Source organism: Phocoena phocoena, chromosome 8 (genome assembly GCF_963924675.1).
Source record: "Phocoena phocoena chromosome 8, mPhoPho1.1, whole genome shotgun sequence".
NCBI classification, from domain to species: Eukaryota; Metazoa; Chordata; class Mammalia; order Artiodactyla; family Phocoenidae; genus Phocoena; species Phocoena phocoena.
This window is the reverse complement of record NC_089226.1, coordinates 10,039,717-10,061,421: the sequence shown is the minus strand read 5'-3', so window position 1 is coordinate 10,061,421 and position 21,705 is coordinate 10,039,717. Positions and strand designations below refer to the sequence as shown.

Sequence of the window (21,705 nt, the reverse complement as noted above, 5' to 3'; positions counted from 1 at the left end):
ACAATTAAGTTCTATATTCTGTAGTACAGTCAGAAGCTCAGAGGTGGAGGATGTAGCCAGCTTCTCCTGGGTGCTTTTTCATACCTTTATTTTAGTCTTCCATTTTTTTCAGCCCTGTAAGAGAGGAAATACCTATTTTTGGCTTTTTCAGATGAACAAACTGCGTCTGAGAAGGGGGTGGCAGGGCAACTTGGAGCCACAGAGCCAGAAAGCAGCAAAGCATAGCTCTGAATGCAGATCTGACCCCGAAAGTCCGAGATCTTTCCCTGGAGTAACAGAAGGGGAGGTGGGTGGGTGGTCCACAGAGAGATTATCATTTCAGAAGAGGTGGGACTTGACCAGACAAGCGGGGGCCGGTAGAACTGGGGCAGTGCTTGCATCCCAGGGCATTGCCAGCACACCTTTCTGTGGCGCTGAAATTCCTCTACGTAACTGAGGTGGGACAGTTACCAAACCTAGGTGCTTCCTAAACACCGTGAAGCTGCTATTCTCTCAACTGGTTGCAGGTAGAAACAATCCTAGAAAGACCTTTCTTGAGCCGGTAGGGCTTGGCAATCATAGAGTGAGACTTTTTGCCAACAGACGCCCAAGAAGTATGAACTCCCAGCCTGAGTCTGGTGAGCAGGACACGGGTGGCATTGATGAATTAGCTATTATTCACCTGTGCAGCTGCAGCAGGCAGACAAAACTCTGCCCTTTAGGGACATCCAAAGACTGAGAACTACTCACATGTGGCCCATGGAATAGCAGCATGGACATCACCTGGGAGTTTGATAGAAAGGCTGACTCTTGGGCCCTCTGTCCCTCCCACAGACACAACATCAGAATCTGTGGTTTAACAAGATCCTCAACTGATTAAAGTTCGAGAAACACCGAGCTAACCGTCACCATTGTTTTTGTTGTCTTGGGCCCAGGTTTGGGGTTCCTCTGCTCCTCCCCTCAAAAGATGACGGTGGTACTCAAAATTCTCACAGTCATACTTGGGGTGTCGTGGGATTTCAGGTCAGGTGATCTGGATTCCCAGCTCAACCTTTCTTGCTGTGGGGACCCTCCACCTTTCCAGGGCTCAGCATCCTTACGTCAGTTGTCATAACAAGGCCTATGTATATGATTGTTGTGGAAATCAAATGAATTTGATGTAAGCCGTGAATGACTTTCAAAGTATTCGTTAGTATCCTTGCTGAATAGAATACGCCTCATCTGAAAGAACATCATCTGGGGGCTGTTTCAGTATTAGCGCTACATTCCAGTGAATGGACAGGAAAAAAAACAATTTTTGGAGGTGCTGCTTAGAGTTTGAAAACTCAGATGACTGTGCTTTGTCACGAGTGTAAGTGTTTTACTTGTTAAGGGTCTGACCTGCAGGTGTCACGCCTGCTGCCTTGGAAGTCGGGGAGGCTGCCCTGAAGAGGCCGTTGCCATTTTCTTTGAAAGATTGTGGTCTCCAGTGCCGCCTTCCTCCTTTCCTCTGTTCCTGAGGCTCAGGCAGTAAGAGCAGCTGTCATCCTTTGAAAGGTGCAAGGCTCTATTCTGAGCCAGGCACTTGTGTTTTGATTTAGTACCACCTCCTTGATACAGGTTGACCTAATAGGCAACACCTGGGAAATAACTGGTGGCCGCCAAGGGAGCAGAATCTCGCAGGGGCATCATCCTGTGTTTTGTCAGATTCGGGGATGGAGAGGAAATAACGCTCGTCGCCCCAGCGGCCCTGTCCTCCAGGACGGCATGAATAATTGAGAGCTGGCAAGCTGACTGTGCACCAAAGAGTTGCGTTATGTAAAGCGACAGGCGGCGGGGTGTGCGTGCGCGTGTCTGCGTGCGTGTGTGCGAGTGTGTCTGCGCGCCAGAGGGGTGCGTGTCTGAGTGTGTCTGTGCGCTATGCGCGTGCGTGCAGGAGCTCGGGAACAGCTGTCTGGGAGGGAGTCCGAGGGAGAGAGAGAAAGGGAGTGAGGGCCGGGGAGAGAGGGGCTCGGCGTGGCCGCACGACCACACCAAGCACCGGCCGCAGGGGAGGTGGGGGAAGAAATTCAAGGGGAGTCACGCTTAACAATTCCAGAGCGTTTCGAAACAGCAGAGAAAGGAAGCTCCCCCAGCTTGTGAGAGCCCTGCCCCCGCCGTTAGCCACAGGGCTGTGGGATGGTCATGGAGGTGCGTGCCCTCCGGCATCCTCAGGGCCCCCCGCTCCCCGCCCCCTCCCCCCACTGCCCAGTGCATGAATGAATGAGCTCTGCCCTGCGCTCCACTACCTTCCCAATGGCTGCCAGGTTAGTGCTCACTCGTGCTGACGCTTGTGTGTGTGTATATGTCAGTCCATCTTTGTTTTCTCCAGGCATTTTTTTGGGAAGGGGCGCCTATGCAGGGGTCGGGTGGGGAACCTGTCTTATCTGGCTGTGTGCTTTTTCCAGCTGGCGCAGGCGGCTGGAGCTGCTGAGAACACAAACCTTTCCCGGCTCAGGAAATCTGGAGTCCATGTTGTTTGCTTCTGTTCTGTGTTGGGGGATCTGAAAGCAGCCAGCATGACATCATGCTGCAGAGATGCCACATTCTTTTTCCTCCCTGGCTTTTTTCTCCCCCTCTTCCTCACCTCCGTCATAGTAGCACTGCCCTCATAGTAGCACTGCCCGAGCTGAGCTTTGGAGCACTGAGGGGTGGGCCTGGGGCTGGTGGAGGGAGGGGTTGGGTTGAGGCTGGTGGGGTCCCCTTGGCCAGCAAGACTTTTTCAGGGTCCCTGAACTTGGAGAAAAGAGGGCAGAGGATTGCATTAGCGGTGCGTCACGGAGAGCTGGCCGGAGCTTCTTGGGGAGGTGTGGACAGGCCATGTGCTCCTGTTCTCCACCCACTGACTTAGCTCTGGGGTGCCTCTGGTGGGGGAGAGGTGACTAGAGCAGTGGTTAGCAAGGGAGGAGAGGCGGGCTGGAGGGTTAGAAGGCAGGCAACCCTCTCGGATGTAGACAGATCCGGCTCCTCCTGCAGGGAAGAGCCCTGGGACGGGTGGATGGGTCCAGCTAGCAGGAGGGGGGCACCAGAGGGGAAGTCAATAGCTCCCGTCTCAGGGGAATAAAGGGATTTGTTTATTCTTTGGCTTAGCCAGCATTTGGCTCAGAGATTTGCCGTGTGTTTTCAGAAAATAGATACCCAGTGGCGGGGTGGGGGGCCTTACTCCCCCACGTCTCCTTGTATTGTTAGTTATTTGCTTAATTTAGGTAAGTGGAGGGTAGGGGAGGACTTGAAGCTCTGTCTCCCTGGGGACTCAGCCAAGCACCCAGCCAGGGCTGGGGAAAGGGATCTTTGCCTCTTTACTTTCTCTGACACTTATTAGCAGATCGCTTCTGTGGACACCGCCTGGCCCCTCTGCTTCCCGCTACTCCTCTCCCGGCAGCCTTAAGGTGGGCATGCTTTCCTCCTTTGCCTTGGACAGCACTCCATAGGTTAGCGAAGTTCTGGATGGGCTGGAAAGAGCTGGCTTTGGAAGAAGGGAAGAGAAAGGGACGTTTTGGGGAGCTGCCGTTGGCAGGAGAGTGTCAGTGTCAAGGCCATGGACGGTAGTACCCCATTGGGTACCCCATTGGGAGAGAATGAAGGAGTGGGAGCTTCTGTCATCCTACCTGGAAAAAAACCCCTCCTCTCTTTCCTGGCCCTACAAATTTCTTCCGCAGGCGGCAGGCAGCCTGCAGCCCCTTCCTTCCACTGTGGAGTCATCAAGCACAGGTGCCTTGTCGGTGGGACACAGGTACCCTCCTCTTCAACTTGACGGAGGAGAGGCAGACTCACAGAACAGACCTTTCAAGGTCACACATTTTGTGGGACTAGGGTTTGCTAGCTGTTTCTGTAAGGGACCAGAAAGTGAATACTTTGGGCTTTGTGGGCCAGGCCATCTCTCTTGTAACACTTTGTACAGCAGAAGCAGCCACAGACGTATAAGGATGAACGCACGTGGCTGTTTTCCCAATTAAACTTTATTTATGGATTCTGAAATTTCCCTTTCATAGAATTTTCACATGTCACAAGACATTCTTTTTTTTTTTTCCCCCAACCGTTTAAAAATGTAAGAACCATTTTTAGTTTGTGGGTCACACAAAAACGGGTGGTAGGCCGGATTTGGCCTGTGGGTCGTAGTTTGCTGACCCATGAATTAGTCCTGATTTGAGCGGCCTGATAATTACCTGAGACCTCCTTAGGAAAGTGTGAAGGGCGTGAGCAGCCTTCACTGTGCACGTGTTCGCACACACGCACCCTTCTATTCCGGTGACAGATGAAACAGGGCTGGATTCAGTTTTCCTAATGGCCTCAGACAGAACCTCACAGTATTGCTCTCTGCCAGCCAGGCAAAACCTCATCTCTGTAAGTCAGGCAGTAAGGGTCCAAGGAGCAAATGTTTGGACTAGAAGGCGGGAAAACATTTGCTAAGGACATGACATCTCCAGAATCTCTTAAGGGCTGTGGTTTTGTATCTGGCCTGGAAATATGCATATAAATGTTCCGAATGTTGGGGGAAGGAATGGTGGGGGGCGGGGAGTGTCCCTCGTAGGGATGCATACATATGTTACACGTGCACGCACTCTCCTTAGCCTGGAGGCTGTAGCCAGAGACTCATAAGAGAAGAGTGACTAATTCCAGATTCCTCTGATTCAGAATATGACTCCAAAAATCTATGTTTGCACTCTGATTTCCAGAGCACATGGAGTGATGGTTCTGCTCTATTCTGAGGTCATCAGAGCACTTCTTTTCTGTCCTACAACCATTTCTGGGCTCCACAGTTTAAGGGGGATTGAGATGAACTGGAATTCGTTCAGAGAAGAGCGAACCCAGTGGCCAAGGGATCCATAGTTGTGCTGTGTGAGGGATGGCCAGAGGGACCAGCAAGTCTGGAGAAGAAAAGACTGAGGGAGCCTGAGAGTCACGTCAAAAGCGCCATGTGGAAGAGGAGTGAGATTTATTCTACACCTGCCAAGCGGGTAGATAGATATAGGACCTTTGGTGGGAAGCCACAGGAAACAGATTGAGCTTAAAATAAGAAGAGTTGTCCTAAGGTGAAGTGAGTTACATCATCATTTAATTATCTCTCTGTCACTTGAGGTAGACTCTAAACAAAGATTAGGTGGAGATGTAGGAGAAATGATTTTAAACTTCTAAAAATAGGTTGGAGGCATTAGATTCATTCCACCCAAAGGAATTCTAACAGGTTTTTTTTTCCTTCTTTTTTAATCATAAAGAACTTGCTGATGGTAGCAGAAGCCAGTCAGAAGGATCAGAGGTGGAAGCCCTGGAATTTTGTACTCTGAATATATTTTAAATGAGCGTACAGCCTCTCTTGGGTGACATAGGTATCTGTTTGCAACCGGGCAGACTGGCCGACCCCTCTTACAGACCTCTTCGTTCTAAAATTTCTATGATTTTAACATAATGGTTATTCTTCTGCCTGTTTCTGTTTGATCTCTGGCAGAAAGTGAGTCAGAACTGGGTTTGAATCCATAGGTTCTGGAGGGGATGAGCCGTACCTTTGGCTCAAACGGCAAGGTTGGGGAGGAGAGATGGGAGGGAAGGGTGCACCCAATGCTTCTCTTTACCCCCATCCACCTGTATACACCCTGCACACCCCTTAGCCTGCCTGCCCGGCTGGGAACTTTCTCCTGACAGCACGGCAGCGGGCTCTGGCGCCTGAGATGGCGTGGCCCTGACGAGAGGGAAAGCTGCTGATGCTGAGTTAACTAGGGGCCCAGACAGCCTGGATCTTGTTCCTGGATCCTTTGCCAGATGTAGATCTGGGTCCCTGTGTCTCGGAGAAGCCGCTCTTCTCAGTAGTTCACGGTGTGTCCTTTATACGCTCTTTGTCACCCCCTCTCACGTCTCTGTCTCTGTGGGGGGCTTAAGATATGTTCACGCTCACTCTTCTTGCATAACGAAAGCCGAAGCTCAGGGAGGAGGGGTTTGCCCCCAGATCATACACAGCGAAGGGGTCGAGTCTGGACTGCCCAGCTCCCTTGACAAGGTGATGAGGGGAACTGTTGGACTGAATCCAAGTAGGTCTTAACCGCAGGGTTAATTACATGTCTGTCTCTCTCATAGACGGTGGGTTCCTTAGAGGCAGAGCCTGTTTCCCTAATGCCTAGAGCATTATCTGGGGCATGTTCTCTTCAGCTGTTTGTTAAATGGATGGATGGATGGACGGACGGATGGATCCTGCACAAGTTCCTTTCAGTTCTAGGAGTAACATTTCTCTTGCGCGGGATGGGGGAGGGGGTCCTTGTGGAGCAGACTTAGAACAAGCTGGACGTTCTATTCAGTTGAGCTCCTCCCTGCCTTGTTCTGGTGATTTGTGGCCCCCCAGTGGATTGGAAATCTCCTTCAAGGAAGGGGCTGCCTGGAATAGCTTGGCACCTTTCCACGTTCACAGGGTCCCGTTCTCCTGGGTGTCGAGGCTTCTGAAATACTTTGGGTAGATTGTACTTAGATGTGACTGAGATTGGTAGTGTAAAAGTGTAAAAGCATAAAGACCCTATTGTGTGCCCGGCATGTTTAGGACTGTGTGTGTAATCCTTGCGTATCTACAAAGAACCACGACACAGTCGCTGCCCTGCGGGGCCCTCAGGATGAATACGTATCACACAGTAGGAGACACATACTAGGTGTTCAGTAGATGCTTGTTTAATGACATCCAATCCACAAGGTCAGCTTAACTGTGTAGCTCAGAGAGAGCTGGATGGAGAATGATCACGGAGAATCGTGGAGAAGTAAGGACCATGGCGCTTAAAATTCAGTCCCTTTGGAGCTGTTCCAACACATGTGCCGTCACCTAATGGGTGCTCTCTCCTAGGAAGCCTGAAGGGGGGGTGGGGGGACGTGGCTATTGACAGGGCCTCAAAGAGGAAATTCCTGTGTCCAGTGGGAGGTGAGATTTTACATGACCACTAAGTCCCCTTCCAGACTGCAGACTGTCAGAGAGCAGTTCGGTCAACACTGCCTGTGAATCCAGCAGGACTGTTTCCCAAATGTTAGGTGTTTATCCTGTTGTGAACAAACTCAGAGAAAGGAAGTCGTACACCACCAGTAAGTTCCTGTGTTTAACTTCAGCACCTTCGGCTTCATGTTAAGTCTTTATCCTCCTCGCCCTGTGGAGGTGGGGACGAGCTGAAGATGTGAATACCAGCAATTTGTATTCTCATCCCTTGTCTTTGCCTCGTGGTCAGGACAGAATTTAGAAACAGGATGCAGTTCCTTAGCTGGAAACTGACTTCCTACTTCTAACCCCCCTTTTCCCACCGTGAGCAGATAATAGGAAGCCCTTTACTTTGGGGATGCACTGTCTAATTAGTTGGGGTTTTTTGTTTGTTTGTTTGTTTTTAGCTTGTCCCAGTCATCCTAGTAAGCTAGGTTGTGAGCATCCAGTAGGCAAGGAACACAGGTATACAGAAAGATAAAGTGACATTTCTCAAGGGCACAAAACAGCTCAGTATTTAAACTCAAACATGTACACTTACGTCTAGACAAAGTGATCAGGCCAGCAAAGTCTGGAAGTGACGTCACATTTTAGTTTTCACGGGTACAGAAGTCAGAACAAGCACCATGGGGCTGCTATAAGAAGGCAGATTTGGGGCAGGCTTCAGAAAGCAATATCTAACAGAGTGGCTGAACAGTGGCTTTAAAATGAGTGCACTCCTTTACTTGTGCAATACATATCTGAGATCCCCAGGCGTTGAGCTAGAGGCACTGGGGAACCACACAGTAGACAAGGCCCCGGCCCGCATGGAGTGTTCAATCTAGCGTCAGCAACTCAACCACAAAAAATAAGACTACTTCAGCTCCGGATAAGTGCCGTGAAGGTGGGAAATGGCACGACGTGATAGTGAGGGCCTGGAGACAGGGAGGCTGCGTTAGATGCAGTGGCCCTTCGAGACAGGCTGCTTGGTGGAGGTGACATTTGAACTTGGATCTAAAAGTTGAAAAGGAATCAAAATTCAAAACTCTAGAGTGAGAGTTCTGTGGCAGGGGTGAACTTGGTGTGTTGGAGGAACAGAAAGGTCCAAGGAGGCCAGAATAGAGTGAGGGAGGAAGTGGTACAAGAGAAAGTTGAGGAAACAGATCCCTGAGTTTGGATCCCAGGAGTTGGATTGCTAGTCATTAAGTCCATCCCTCCAGAAGGTTAGGACAAGGACACAGGATGGATTGGGTGCGGCCTGTGAACCCTTTGTGCAAAACAATTCATGTCTGCCTCTGACTTCTGACACTGGTTCTGTAGCGTCATCAGAGTTTTCAAAGGTTATCATCAATTGTTCCTCTTCGAAATGTCCATAGAGATAACTGGAGCTCTGGCTTCTCCCTCAGCTCTGGCAGGACCCAAACAAACTTATTTTGTTTTTGTAGGAAGGAGGAAAAGTGGGTCAGGCTGTTTCGGCATTTCAGGCATGGAGTCTTGGTTCTATTGCGGGCCCTGGTCTCCATGGAAATGAAAAATAGTGTTTGTCATGCCTGTTCCTGGATTGAATTCCAAACTCTGGGCTGAACAGAAGCTGTAGGAAAGCCAGGGAGTGGGGGAGTAGGGTGGATGGAGGCTGCAGCCATTGTGATGAGCGATCTCTCCTTGGCTTGTGTTGGAAAGGCAGACAACCTTTGCCCGTTCTCCAGCCCTGTCTTCACCCATCACCTCTCTGGACCAAGAACACCAGTAGTAGGGTAACTGATGTTCTTCTGCCTTTCTCCTTGGCCAAACGCTTTGCATGTACCTTGCCCTTTCATGAATAAGTTCATCAACTGAAGTCACTGCTAAGACTTTCCCCACAAGTAATTCCTTCTGGGCTTAAGTAGCTCCCTAATGAGAATGTATCTAGAATGTATCTAGTATGTAAGTAGCTCCCTAATGAGAATGTATCTAGAGTGTATCTAGTATGTAAGTAGCTCCCTAATGAGAATGTATCTAGAATGTATCTAGTATGTGAGTAGCTCCCTAATGAGAATGTATCTAGAATGTATCTAGTATGTGAGTAGCTCCCTAATGAGAATGTATCTAGAATGTATCTAGTATGTGAGTAGCTCCCTAATGAGAATGTATCTAGAATGTACCTAGAAGGTGTACCTAGAAGCTGGCTGCAGATGTTTTGGATGGGCTCTGCCACCTTTCATTCTCTTTGTAAGATTTGAAAAAATTAGCTTTCCATAGGTACTTGAACAAGATAGGGAAGGAAGAATGGGTCCGTGGAACTTACTGGCCATAAGAAGTGCCCTGAATTATCTACAGAGATGGAGACCAATGAGGGACACAGTGCAGAGAGAGGGTGAGGCCTGGGCCACGTGGACCCTGTGAACCAATGTTTGGATGACCAGTGGCCAGATAGTGAGTCTGGAGAATTGTCAGGCTTCCATTTGTAAGGTGTCTCTGCCCGTGGTCTGACCTGGCAACGGTCTAGTTCCACCTTCTTGGTTCCAAATTTCAGACAGAGCCTTTCCCTGAACAGTGTATATTTCACCCAAAGGCCCAACTTGGAAAGCCCCTGGGGCATTTCAGCAAGTGACTAGAACAGAAGAGAGCAAGCGAGGTGTTCATCTCTGTCTAAATCTTGCCTTTCAGCAGTGGAGGGGGGCCCGCTCAGAGCAGAAGAGAGGGAGCGAGGTGTTCATCTCTGTCTAAATCTTGCCTTTCAGCAGTGGAGGGGGGCCCGCTCAGTGTCAGGCTCAGCAGCTGCACTGTGTGGACTGTGTTAGGAAAGAAAGGCGCTATCCCAGGATTCCTCTCCTTCCCTGCCCTTGGCTGAAATGCAACCCGATGCTACATCCAGGCCAAAGTGTGGCATGCTGGGACCAGGCTGAGAGAGACCTGCTTTAGCATAAGTTGGGAAGAGAACCTCTATGCCATACACAAACCAACAAAAAACCCCAGCAACAACAAAAAGGCATCTCTTCAGAAGCTGTCTGGCCCCTTTCTTCAACCAGGTAATCACAGTTTGACACAAAAAGCACAGTTGGCTTTTTCTCCCTAAGAGAAGGAATTGGACCCAATGGCAAAGTTGTTGCCAGGTTTAGATTCTAAGTGATAGGCTCTCAAAGAGTGAGTTCTATACATGGTCACCAGGAGCTCCTCTTAGGAGGAACAATAGTACATTTTTCCATCCTTTCAAAACCCCACCCCATCCAGTATCCTAAAAAGCATGGGGGAAAAAGCTACTGAGACTTAACACTGCTGAGCACTCTGTCCAGCTGCCTGTTAACCCCTTGGTGGACAGTCACATCATCTCCCTGGGCCTGTGCTTCCATCCATAACAGTAAGAGGACTCTGACTCTTTCTCTGCAACAATCATCCCTTGGGGACCTGAGACTCTGGTTTTATTTTCATGGGTAAAGGGGGCCAAAACCTGGAGCTCCGGGACATCATAACAAGAACTGAAGCAGGCCTGGGAAAATTTTTTTCTAGATGACTTGGTATTTTGTTCTCCAAGGAGGAGGGCCCAAGAGGAATTCGGGGCCCAGCTGGGATTTGTGATCTGGGCTATTTTTCCACCTCTGCAAAGTTCTGGTTGGGTCTGCCCTTCCCATCTACCGTGCTGTGGATTTATGGGTACAGAGACACTAAGTGACAAGCAGGAATACAGAAAGGGATTGAAAAACAACCATCTTCAGGGAATCCTCGTCAACTCTGAATTTGGAACCAGTTTAGGTGGACAGATCTAATGGAGGCATTTGCAGGAAGCATGTAAATTTCATGCAACTATTATGCAAATACACCTATGGCCATCCTATCTCAGACACTGGAACATGTGCTATGGGAAAATTCAAAGTGGAGCTGGCTAATTTGCATGGATATTTGCAGTGCTATTATAAAGAGCTGAGGAGGATTACTGATGAAACTTCAGAATTGGCATGGGGATGGGGGCGGGCATAGCTAGATAACAGAATAGTCAGCTGTTAGGAAGTAGGAAGCGCTTGATATCGGAATCCGCTTCAACTAGATGCTACTAAAGGCAGGGAGGGGAGCGGTGTTTGTAATATGGCTGTGGGCGTGGGATCTAATGATAATTGTCAGGCTCCTGCACCAAAAGAAGGTGTGCTGAGTCGTAGTATTACATTGAGAACCACGCCTTCAAGCCCACTCCCCAGCAACCCTGGGGTCTCTTCCGTTGGCACTTCCTCTGACAAGCTCAACTGACTTTCTGTTACAGCGAGTCCACCCACCCGGTGGACACTGAATAGCTGATGCACTCAAGAGAGTTACAAGCAGGTTTCTGTCATCTGGGGCAGATACGGTCACTGATCCCTTGATCCTTATACGGTTTAGTCCTTGGGAACACTGGTTCTTAAATTTTGGGGTGCATCAGAATGAGCTATGGTGCGGATTCACAAGCCCATCCCCTGGAGACTGTCATTTATTGAGTGGGGGTGGGGCTGGGATTTTGCACTTCAAGAGAGCACCCCATGTAGATTTGGTCCCTCCTATGGGAAGTAACGTTTGGGAGCGTTCAAAGCATGTCCATATAACCCTCTGAGGAAGAAGGGCAAGGATAATTATTCCACTTCCTACAGAGAGGAACAAAAACCTTCTTAATAAGAGCAGCTCAGAAACAGTTATTGATCATTCATTATGTATCGGGCACCGCACTGAAGATTTCACTTACGTTATTTCACTTAACACAACAATCCTCTGAGGTAGGTATTATTACCTCTCATTTGTCTGATGAGAAAAATAAGGCTTAGGGGCCGGGGTCACACAGCAAGTGGCAAAGCTGGGACTCAACGCTGAGCCTGCTCACATCGCACACTAGCAATTAATCCCGACCCTGCAAGCAGGCCTTCAGCAAACAAACGTTTCATTTGAAACTGGCTTTCTACATTTCTAATTAAATGCTCTTTCTATTGGGGTGGGGTGCGCTGGAACGTATTAGGCAGTCTTTAAAAAATTACCAGCATGGGGCACTGACGTTGTGACAGCCGTACGTTTGATCATCCAGGTCATGGCAGAGCTGGGCTCAGGGCGAACCACAGAGTGGACATGAAGTGTCCAGGGATGGGAAGGAGGGGGTCTGGTTTGGAATGAGCCAGGGCCGGAACCCACAGTGGCCTGAGAGCCAGAAAGGAGCCTCTGGGGGTGGGGCGACAGGTACATATCTTGCAATCCCTGGGGCAGAAACAGTTAACTTTGCTGCAAGCAAACAAGTTAACTTAAATGAGGAGCACTGGGGGGGCTTCCCTGGTGGCGCAGTGGTTAAGAATCCGCCTGCCAATGCAGGGGACACAGGTTCGTGTCCACATGCCACGGAGCAACTAAGGCCGCAAGCCACAGCTACTGAGTCCGCGTACCTAGAGCCCGCGAGCCACAACTACTGAGCCCCGTGTGCCACAACTACTGAAGCCCATGCGCCTAGAGCCCGTGCTCCACAGCAAGAGAAGCCACCGCAATGAGAAGCCTGTGCACGGCAACGAAAAGTAGCCCCCGCTCGCCACAACTAGAGAATGCCTGCGCGCAGCAACAAAGACCGGACACAGAACCAAAAATAAATAAATAAATAAAATTTATTTTAAAAAAAAAATGAAGAGCACTGGGACACCAGCTGACTACCCAGCTCTGCTCGGGGGTCTGAAACTGTGTGTGGGTAGCTGATCAGGGAGCTTGCAGGACTACACAGTCAGAAGGATGGGAACAGAAGGCCAAGCAGACCGGGGCCGTGGCTCCCACGTCTCGAGTGGGGGTGGGAGATGCGGCCAGGAGGGTCGCCACAGAAAGCCCAAGAGCCTTGGTCCTTTTTCCATGTGCCCCTGTTTCTCAGGGACTTCAGCCAGACCTAACTATGGGAAGCAGGATCAAACTGTAGCATGAGGTACTGTGGTCAGACTTAAGGAAGCACTGTTTGTTAGTTAAGTAACCAGGGGAGGAGTGACATAGTCTTTAATGGAGGTTTTAAGATAGGAGAGATGGTGGACTTCCCTGGCGGTCCAGTGGTTAAGACTTCGCTTTCCACTGCAGGGGGTGCGGGTTTGATCCCTGGTCAGGAAGCTAAGATCCTACATGCCTCGTGGCCAAAAAAACCAAAAAACATAAAACAGAAGTAACATTGTAACAAATTCAATAAAGACTTTAAAAATGGTCCGTATCGGACTTCCCTGGTGGCGCAGTGGTTAAGAATCTGCCTGCCGATGCAGGGGACACAGGTTCTAGCCCTGGTCCGGGAAGATCCCACATGCCGCAGAGCAACTAAGCCCGTGCGCCACAACTACTGAGCCTGTGCTCTAGAGCCCGCGAGACACAACTACTGAGCCCGCGTGCCACAACTACTGAAGCCCGCGCCTAGAGCCCATGCTCTGCAACAAGAGAAGCCACTGCAATGAGAAGCCCGCGCACCACAGTGAAGAGTAGCCCCCGCTCGCCGCAACTAGAGAAAGCCCGCGCACAGCAATGAAGAGCCAACGCAGCCAAAAACAAATTTATAAAATAAAAAAAATGGTCCGTATCAAAAAAAAAAAAAGTAATAAAATAGGAGAGACGGGAAGTGAGTGAATGACCTCTGGGCCCCCTGCAGTGGGTTGACGGTGGTTGGGGGAGTTTCAGCTGACCTGTTACTGGGGAGAGTTGATGAGGACAAGAATCTCTTAAGCAGTCACTCAAGTATGTTATGCTTCAAAAACACACAGTTCCTTGTGCTGCTCTGTGTACTCCATGCTATCTTAGGCCTTCATACGTTTGTTCCTGCTGTTGTTTTGGCTTTTGTGGGTTGTCTTTTTTTTCTTTCAGGAACAGTCTCTTCCATCCTACTACCACGCCCTTCACCTGGCTCACTCTGATACATTTTTCAGGACCCAGGTTAAGTCTCAAGGGCCGTATCTTCAAGGAAGCCTTTCTTGACCTCTGGCTGAGATTCCTTTCCTCTCTCCTGTCACACCACTTGTTGCTTATATTAAGATGAGAAGAATACGTGTCTGGCTCTTCCGGATGATAACGTCCCAAGCACAAGGATCCTTTTGACTCATCAGTATGAACTTGAACGCCTGGTATTATGCCAGGTGCTCAGTAAGTGTTTGTGGAACAGAAGATCCAGATGTGCAGTCCTATCCCCTTGGCCAGGCACTTAACCTTTAACCTCTGTTTCTCAGGTTTCTTATATGTGAAGTTAAGAGTTGGCTATGTTAATTCTGAAATCTGAAGGGGGGGGGGTCTTACTCCAATAGCCCTTCCAAAATCCGTGTCTTCTTGTCTTTCTGCCGCAAACCTAAGGTCATTTTTAGCTTTAAAATCCAAGGATTTTGAAATATAATGTAATGCTATTGTTAATAAGGGTGGCAGGATCAGATTAATGGCACACATTGTAGAGTTTGTTGAAAAAACAGTGTTACAGGTTATGAGATTCATAAGAATTGGTTTTATTTGCTCAGCAGGACATCCGAATCTGTAGGATGATGGAGTGCCTTTTAAAAGAGTTTTAGGGGGAAATTCCCTGGCGGTCCAGTGGTTAGTACCCGGCAATTTTACTGCTGAGGGCCGGGTTCCATCCCTGGTCGGGGAACTAAGATCTCACAAGCCGCACAGCGTGGCCAAAGGGAAAAATAATAAATAAAAAAGCTTAGTAAAAGTAAGAGTTTTAGGAATCGAACGAGTCTAGCTGTGATTTTGCCGAGTTAGGACTGTAGTAGCTCCTAACATTTCTTCTTCTTTAGCGAAGGATCAGAGGGGAGGTGGAGCATGGGGTGGGGCATGAGGGCAATACTTTGGCTTAGTCTTGAGTGTAAGTGTTGGGTGGGAAAGACTGATAAAACGTGCAAGAGGGACGGAGCGTGGCAGGGGATCCGTGAATAGGCCTTGATTGATGGCGGAGGCCGAGTGTGTCCTGGGAGAAGTAGCCAAGCCGGAGCTTTCAAAGGCAGCTTGGAGTTGACAGTTGGGGAACTTCTGTATCACAGTTTGGAGTTCAGATTTTATTCCAGGGAGATAGAAAAGCATAGAGAGCTTTAACCAGGGGCAGAGGACGGCCAAAAATGACCCATTTACTTTTTGTGGGAAGTTCATTTTGACAGTGAAATAGAGAATGGATTGAAGGCTAGAGGCCGAAAGTTGATTCCTTCTTTCTTTCCATCCGTTCAACTCCCCATCAATCCTGTTCCTCTATCCTCCTGTCTCGTCACCCAGCAAACAGACATTACTGAGCGCTTGGTTCTGGGAACAAGCTCTATAATCAGATAGGCCTACGTTTGATTAGGCCTCTCCAGCCACTTACCCATGTGTGTGACTCTGGGCAAACTACTTAATCTGTCAGTCGTTCAGTTTAGCACCTGAAAAACAGGACTGGTAATATCCATTAATACTTCACAGGTTGGTTGGGAAGATTAAATGAGGGAATGCCTTAATAAATGCTTGCCACTGTGCCAGGAATTCATAAGCACGGCTAAACTTTTAGCTATTTGTATTAATATTAGCAGGTTGGAGGTGCAGATTTGGGAGCTGTCGTGATCCTGGGGGTTGTTAAAGCCGTGGGTGTGCACTAGAATGAGACTCGCTTCAGGCGTTAGCTGAGCTCATACTACTTACAGAGCGTCCCGTCGAGCAGGGAGGAGGCTCAGAGGTGTGCGCCCAGGAGCGTGAAGGCCTTCACTTTAACACCAGTGAAGTGTTAAACACCAAAGTGTTAAATGCTTTGGTCAGTTCAGTGGTGGAGATTTACAGAAGCTTTTTGGAGAAGGTGGGGTTTGAAATGGGTCTTAAAGGATGAACAGGACTCCACTGGGTACATACGAAGGGAGAGAGCGCTTCACGCACAAGTGGTGAGCCGTTGGGGAGGTAGGGGGCAGGGGAAGAAGAATGTGTATTAAGAAAACCAGGGGAAGATAAGTAGGACGAGAAGATGGGCACCCTATGAGCGAGTACAAGGAGAAAGTATTGAGATCTAGGGAAGCGTCAAATTATTTTCAGTAGAGAGCTTTGAATTCTATTCTGAGGATTTTGGACTTTAATAGGAACGCTAGTAGGGGGCAGAAAGATAGTATCAGGCTTTTATTTAGAAAGATTCAAGGACAAAGGTGTGAATGGGCACAAAGAGGAAAGGAGAGGAGAAAACTACTTAGAAGGTTATTAGAAAAGTCTAGGCCGGAGGCGTTGAGAGCTTGAACTCGAGCCCTGGGGGTGGAAGGGAAGGATGGGTTATGGGAGCTTTAGGGAAATGGAATTGATGGGATTCAGTGGCTCACTTTTTGTGGGGTGAGATGCAAGAGATGGGCTTGCAGCTTGAGAGACTAGGAAATGAGGATGCCATGGAGATTGGGCAGTAGTGGGAGGCGGCTTGGGAGGAAAGACGGCAAACTCAGTTTGGAGCATCTGAGGTGCTTGTGAGACATGTTTGGAGGAAATGTCACGGTGGCAACAGGTTGCTGGGCTGAAGCTAACAGGACCAGAAGCAGGTAGAGGAGTCCTCTGCTTCCAGGCATAGTTGAAGTCATGGAAAACAGGAAATGGCTCAGGTGGTGAAGGGCCCACCTTTGGGGAAGGACTAAATTTCAGGTGGAGGTACAAGGGAGGAGCCAGCTACTGAGACAGCAAGAGGAATAGAAGAGAGAGGTGTGCGTCATCAGGGAGAAGGGGAGAGATTTTCAAGAGCAACACAAATCTACAGCCTTATAAGCACAGAGAGGAAAATGGCACGTGATGGTATAAGTTGTCTGTTGACTGAAGTGTTGAAAGCAGAGTTTTTGGTACCTGTCGGGTGGCACATGGAGGGTCAGCTGATGTGGGGTCACTAGGCGAGGAGAACATCTCCTAGACACGTCGACCACGAGCGCCGGAGATTCATGCGGTTTGGGGTAGTTGGGGTGAGTTTCCTCCCGGTTGGGATTTTTTGCCTACCCTTTGCTCGAATCTTTCCTCAACAGGCAGTTTTCTCAGGGATTCAGAGTTTGAGGAAGGAGAAAGGGAGCTCCTTTCTATTCCTGGGTCTGGAATCACCATGTGAGGATGTCCCTTATCTCCGGAAAAGACAGGAGCCCAGCTGTGCGTTCGCGTGTCCGAGACAGGCGTGCACTTGGTGTCATCCACACCCTTGCTCTCGCTTCTCTGAGCAAACTAGTTGAGGTGAGGCGCAGAGGTCCTGGCTGTTCTTCCAGTGAAACAGTGCCAGGAGACGGTTTCAGCCCTGGAGGGTTTGGCCGTGGGTTGCGATTGGCCTGAGAGACGGGGCGGGGCTGCCCCCAGAGAGGCGAGCGCCTGGTTCTGCTCCTCGGACGTCCCGAGGCCCCCAGCCCCCAGCCCCCACCCCCGGACGGGGCCCAGCTCTTCCAACCGAGGGAGAAGAACGTAATTTCCTTTGTCCGGGGTTTGGCTGGAGATGGTAGTGGATGAGTTCAGAAGTCGGAGAGGATGAGGATGTTGGCGGTGGGGTGAGAACTTGAAGAGCCGCTTTCTAAATCACAGTTGTTGTTGGTATTATAACCGAGTTTCCAAATTCAAATTCTGTTTGGGGATAAAGCAAAACATTCGGCCTTAGTGTCCCCATACGCCCTCTGGTCACATTTGGCTTCCTTTACTCTGGTCTCCTTTTGTTTCTTCTCTCCATCCGTTTCCTTCCAAAAGTCAGAGCCCTGCCCTCGCTCCACTGCTGCCCTCCTCCCGCACTTGCTGGTTTGGGCCTTTGGGCTTCCTTCCTTTTCTCTCTGCCAGGGATCCCCAGGTGGAAGGTTCTGCTGAAAGGGGCATGGTTTTCATTGCAGATGGGTCCAGTGGGACATCTGAGGTTGCAGCTGGATCTTCATGCAAATGGCAGTGTTCCCCGCCCTGCACTCCACTGGCTGAGGGAAGGTGGGGATGCAGCTTCCCAGGGTGCTTCCTGGGGCCCTGACAGCCTCGCATCCATCCGGCTGTGCCCAGAGCCCCGAGCCTGCCCTGACTGCCCTGTGCCAGGCCTTGGGCTTTTCACCCCCTCCCCTCGTGCTGCTTTGGCTTTCCAGTCTCACGTGGGCTTTCCTTCCCGTTTCCCGTCTCTTTCCTCCATAACCTTTCCTTCCCCCGTCTCTTTCCTTCCTCCATTCTCTCAGAGCAAAGCAAACACCTGTTAGAACTTAACTGCACTTAATTTTCCTCTCCTCTTCCTTTCTTCATCTCCTCTAGTCCATTAAGAACACAAGCTAAATATTTACACAGTTTTATAAGCCTTGACGTGAGGGGATTTGGTACGGTGAGATGTACAAGGTACCTTTTGCAAGTGAATTCTAAGCCCTCTGTGAGCAGAGGACACTTGATTCTCTTTGCCATGCACTGGTCTTCATTTTAAAGATAGGAATTATGGCACTTGTCATTACTACCTTGGTGGAATGATGGAAGGACCCAGTGAAATAATATGTTGTGAATGCTTTGGAAAGTGGGATCATTTTTGTTATTTCTATGGGCAGGTATCTCCAAAACCAAATGTAGAAGCTGGATTTTGCAGCATGGATAAAATGAGATGATAGTACTGATCTCACCTCTGATGAGCCTTTCAGATCTTAAATTCCGTGTTCCCTAGACAGTTCTTGGCATGTAATGGGGGAGGGGCGGGGGTGTCCTGACAGTATCTGATGGATGGTGGATGGACAGACAGATGGTCGGATGGATGGCTGGGTGAAAGAATCTCTCCATGTCTGATTGCCCTGCTTACCCCTTCCTCTTGCTATTTCCATTTCACGTGGACACCACCGCCCCCTCCTGGCCAGCAGCAGTATTATGGTGCAGCAAGTCATAGCTGGGCCCTTTGCTCCCTATTTCTCCCCAGCCCCGAACCCTGGCTCCCTGAGCTGGCTCGTTGGGACCCGTCTTCGGCCTTCAGTCACCGACTGCTTGTCTCTCCACCCCGCCCCCTCTCTCTGTCTGCCCCTGCAGCACTGCCAGTAACTCCAACCGCAGCACGCCGGCCTGCTCCCCCATCCTCCGGAAGCGGTCCCGCTCGCCACCCCCTCAGCAGGCGGACGGAGACAGCATGGTGGAGAAGGGCTCAGACCACTCCTCGGACAAGTCCCCGTCCACGCCGGAGCAGGGCCTGCAGCGCAGCTGCCCCTCGCAGTCCGGCCGCAGCGGTGGCAAGAACTCCAAGGTGAGCCAGACCCCGCCGGGGACTCCGTCCTTGCCCATTGGCTGGCTGCAGGGAAGCTGGCACTGGGGGGAGAGTGAGGCAGAGAACCCCGTCACCCAGGGACCTGACGTGATTGGCCAGCCCCTAGTGTCCCAGAGATAGCCTTGATTCAGTGAGGTGAGGCGGGGCCGTCAGGGGAGAGAGACCCTAGTTAAATTTTACCGTCTCAGCTAAGTACTCCGAGAGGGCCCCGGGAGCTGGAAAAATGACTCCGCGATGACCGTTATCTCTCTTTAGGGGCTAGGGAGCCTCACGGGCCTTGAGACTTGGAGGAGAGGTGCTCTGGGGGTCAGGAGGGGTCATCTGTTTAGCCCTGCTACCTTTTCCAAATTTGGGGTGGAAGGGAAAATTATTTGGGACAACTGTAGTGCCAGGAAGGGAGTCCTCAGAGAAGGTTGCGGAATGCCGTTTTAACCTCCGCCCTGGCCATCACCCTGCCTGACCTTTGGTAATGACCTACTTGGTACTCATCTGGCCGAGAGGACGGTGACAGGGCTCTCCATCCCTCCCAAGTGTGTCAGAGTTGCCACCTGAGCCCCGGGCCTTTGCCTAAGGAGGGGCATAAAATAAGCCCTGGGTACCTGGCTACTTATGGTTCCCAGAGACTTTCTTCTCCCCCACCCCCTTAGTCCTTTGGGAAGCAGGAGATGTCTTTGCCTAGATGCTCCTTTAAAAGCTTCTCTTACCTGCTGGACTCACAGGGCCTGGGAAGGGGAGGGGACCCCGGGAGGCTCGGGAGCCGGCTTCCCACCTGAATTTGTCGTTTGATTTCTTGTTCTTCCTCTTCTCCCCCCCCCCCCGCCCCCATCTCCCAAATACCTTCTTTGCATGCATGGTCTTAGTCTCACAAGCGCCTCTCAAAAGTAAGCCATCTTTTGTCTCTGTCTTTGGTCTCCCCTCCGGTGTTGGATTGTCTGTAGTGCTCCGCACCCCTCCCTCTTCCCTCGCCCATCTTGGCCCATGCGTCTCGCTTGGCCCCTTTCCCAGAAGGGCCGGCCCCACTGCCCCTGGCAGGCTGGCTGAGGTCACTGAGCGGACCATTCCCACTGCACCCGGAGTCGGAGACCAGACCCGCCCCCCACCCCCGTGTCTCTGCCTGCGCCCCAAACACTGCCTCGGCTGGGCGTCTGTTCCCTACTTTCCTGGTGCCATCTAGAAGCAGAGTCCTGCTAGGGCTTAGTTTCATTCCTTTGGGGAAGGGAGCCCCCCCCCCCCCGCCGTGATCTGGTGGGGCTGCAGGTCCTGATACCCTCTTGTACCTGCTCTGGTGGGCGATTTCTGATTCCCCAGGCGAGCTGATTGAGGGTCACGAATTCCCTTACACGAGTTCCCTGGTGCAGTAGAGCGACCCCAGGAGCTCGCCCTGGCCCGCTCCTTCCCTCCGCTTGCCCGCTGAGAGCTGCTCAGCCTGAGCGCCCCTTAATGCTTCCACCCACCATCCAGCCTGGGGCTCGTGGTGTTCTTAGGATCCTGGCTGGTGATCAGAGGAGAAGTCTTCTCTCACAGGGCGTGGCACCAGCCCCGGGAGGTCGTGGACGCTGAGAGTTGTCCCTGCTCAGGCCCTGCACAGATGCAACCAGGTCAGGGAGCCCGTGCCAGAGTCTGCCCAGGACCTCAGGATTTCAGAGGCCTGAGGAGAACTTGGAAGGAATGGAGGGTGAATAATAGGTGTTTTACAACGGTAGCGGGGCTCAGGAAATGATACCCACGGGGGAAGGGGGTGGCTACAACCTGAAGAAGAGAGAGCTGGGGGGTGACTTAATCATAGTCTCAAGCCTCTGTAAGGGTTTTGGGGAGGAGCAGGGTTCAACAGCTGTTCTGGTTACTGAGGGATGAGCGAGTGGCTACAGGGCTAATCCTACTACAGTCTGTGACCTTCAGGCTAAAAACTCAGCTCTGAGGATTTTAAACCACCAGCTGCTGGCTGTGGGCAGGGAAGGAGGAGCTCTGCCTGCCCCGAGGAGCCCCCCAGGAGTCCCCTGTGGGTTCGGGGGGCTCGGCAGGTGCAGGCCTTTTGGGGACGGGGTTTGGACATGACCTCCGTCAGCCCCTCCTGAGCCCCTCACGCCTCTGGCTGGGGAGAGGGCAGATGCGGCGGGACAGGGCATCCGGTTATTCCATGTCTCTGCCTCTGCCCACAGTGTTTACGCACTTTTCCATCCTAAGGTTAAGCTCTAAGCTTCCTCACCCTCTTACCCCTGTGCCTAGCAAGGCCCTCAGTGAGCAGAGCAATACTTATCTATGGTCTACAGCACGGAAGTCAGCACTTAACGGAGCGCCTCTTTTGGTCAGGTGATGGGTTGAGGGGAGTAGCCAATGGTGAGGATTTTTAAAAAACCCTAAATGGTAGGTCTTCCTTAAGAAAGGAGTATGAAGACCAGGTTCCCAGCCCCAGGCAGCGTCTAGTCTGGGAAGGGAGATAAGAAACACAGATTATCCCGATTATTTGTGTCCAGATTATCCACAAACCTAACCTGACCTTCAGAACCACATGAGCAGTTGGGATGCTCGATGAAGTCGGAGGCGGGAGAGCTCACGTCGGAGGCGGGGAGCGGGTGCACGGAACCAGGCTGGAACTCCCAGTGGGATTGTGGAGGGGCAGAACGAGGCATCAGGAAGAGACCAAGAGCTGAGCGTGAGCCCA

General features: G+C 50.8%; 1 protein-coding gene across 4 annotated transcripts in view; it reads left to right on the top strand.

Annotated features, from left to right (window-relative positions):
• GRAMD1B (GRAM domain containing 1B) overlaps positions 1-21,705 on the top strand; it is a 171,999-nt gene that overhangs the window by 110,974 nt on the left and 39,320 nt on the right. For 2 of the 4 annotated variants that reach the window (XM_065883061.1, XM_065883062.1), the window contains exon 4: positions 18,812-19,022. In XM_065883061.1, the coding sequence (XP_065739133.1) occupies positions 18,812-19,022 (211 nt within the window). Of the gene's footprint in view, positions 1-18,811; positions 19,023-19,903; positions 19,925-21,705 lie in introns of those variants that run through there. The other 2 variants (XM_065883063.1, XM_065883064.1) reach the window with 2 other exon arrangements.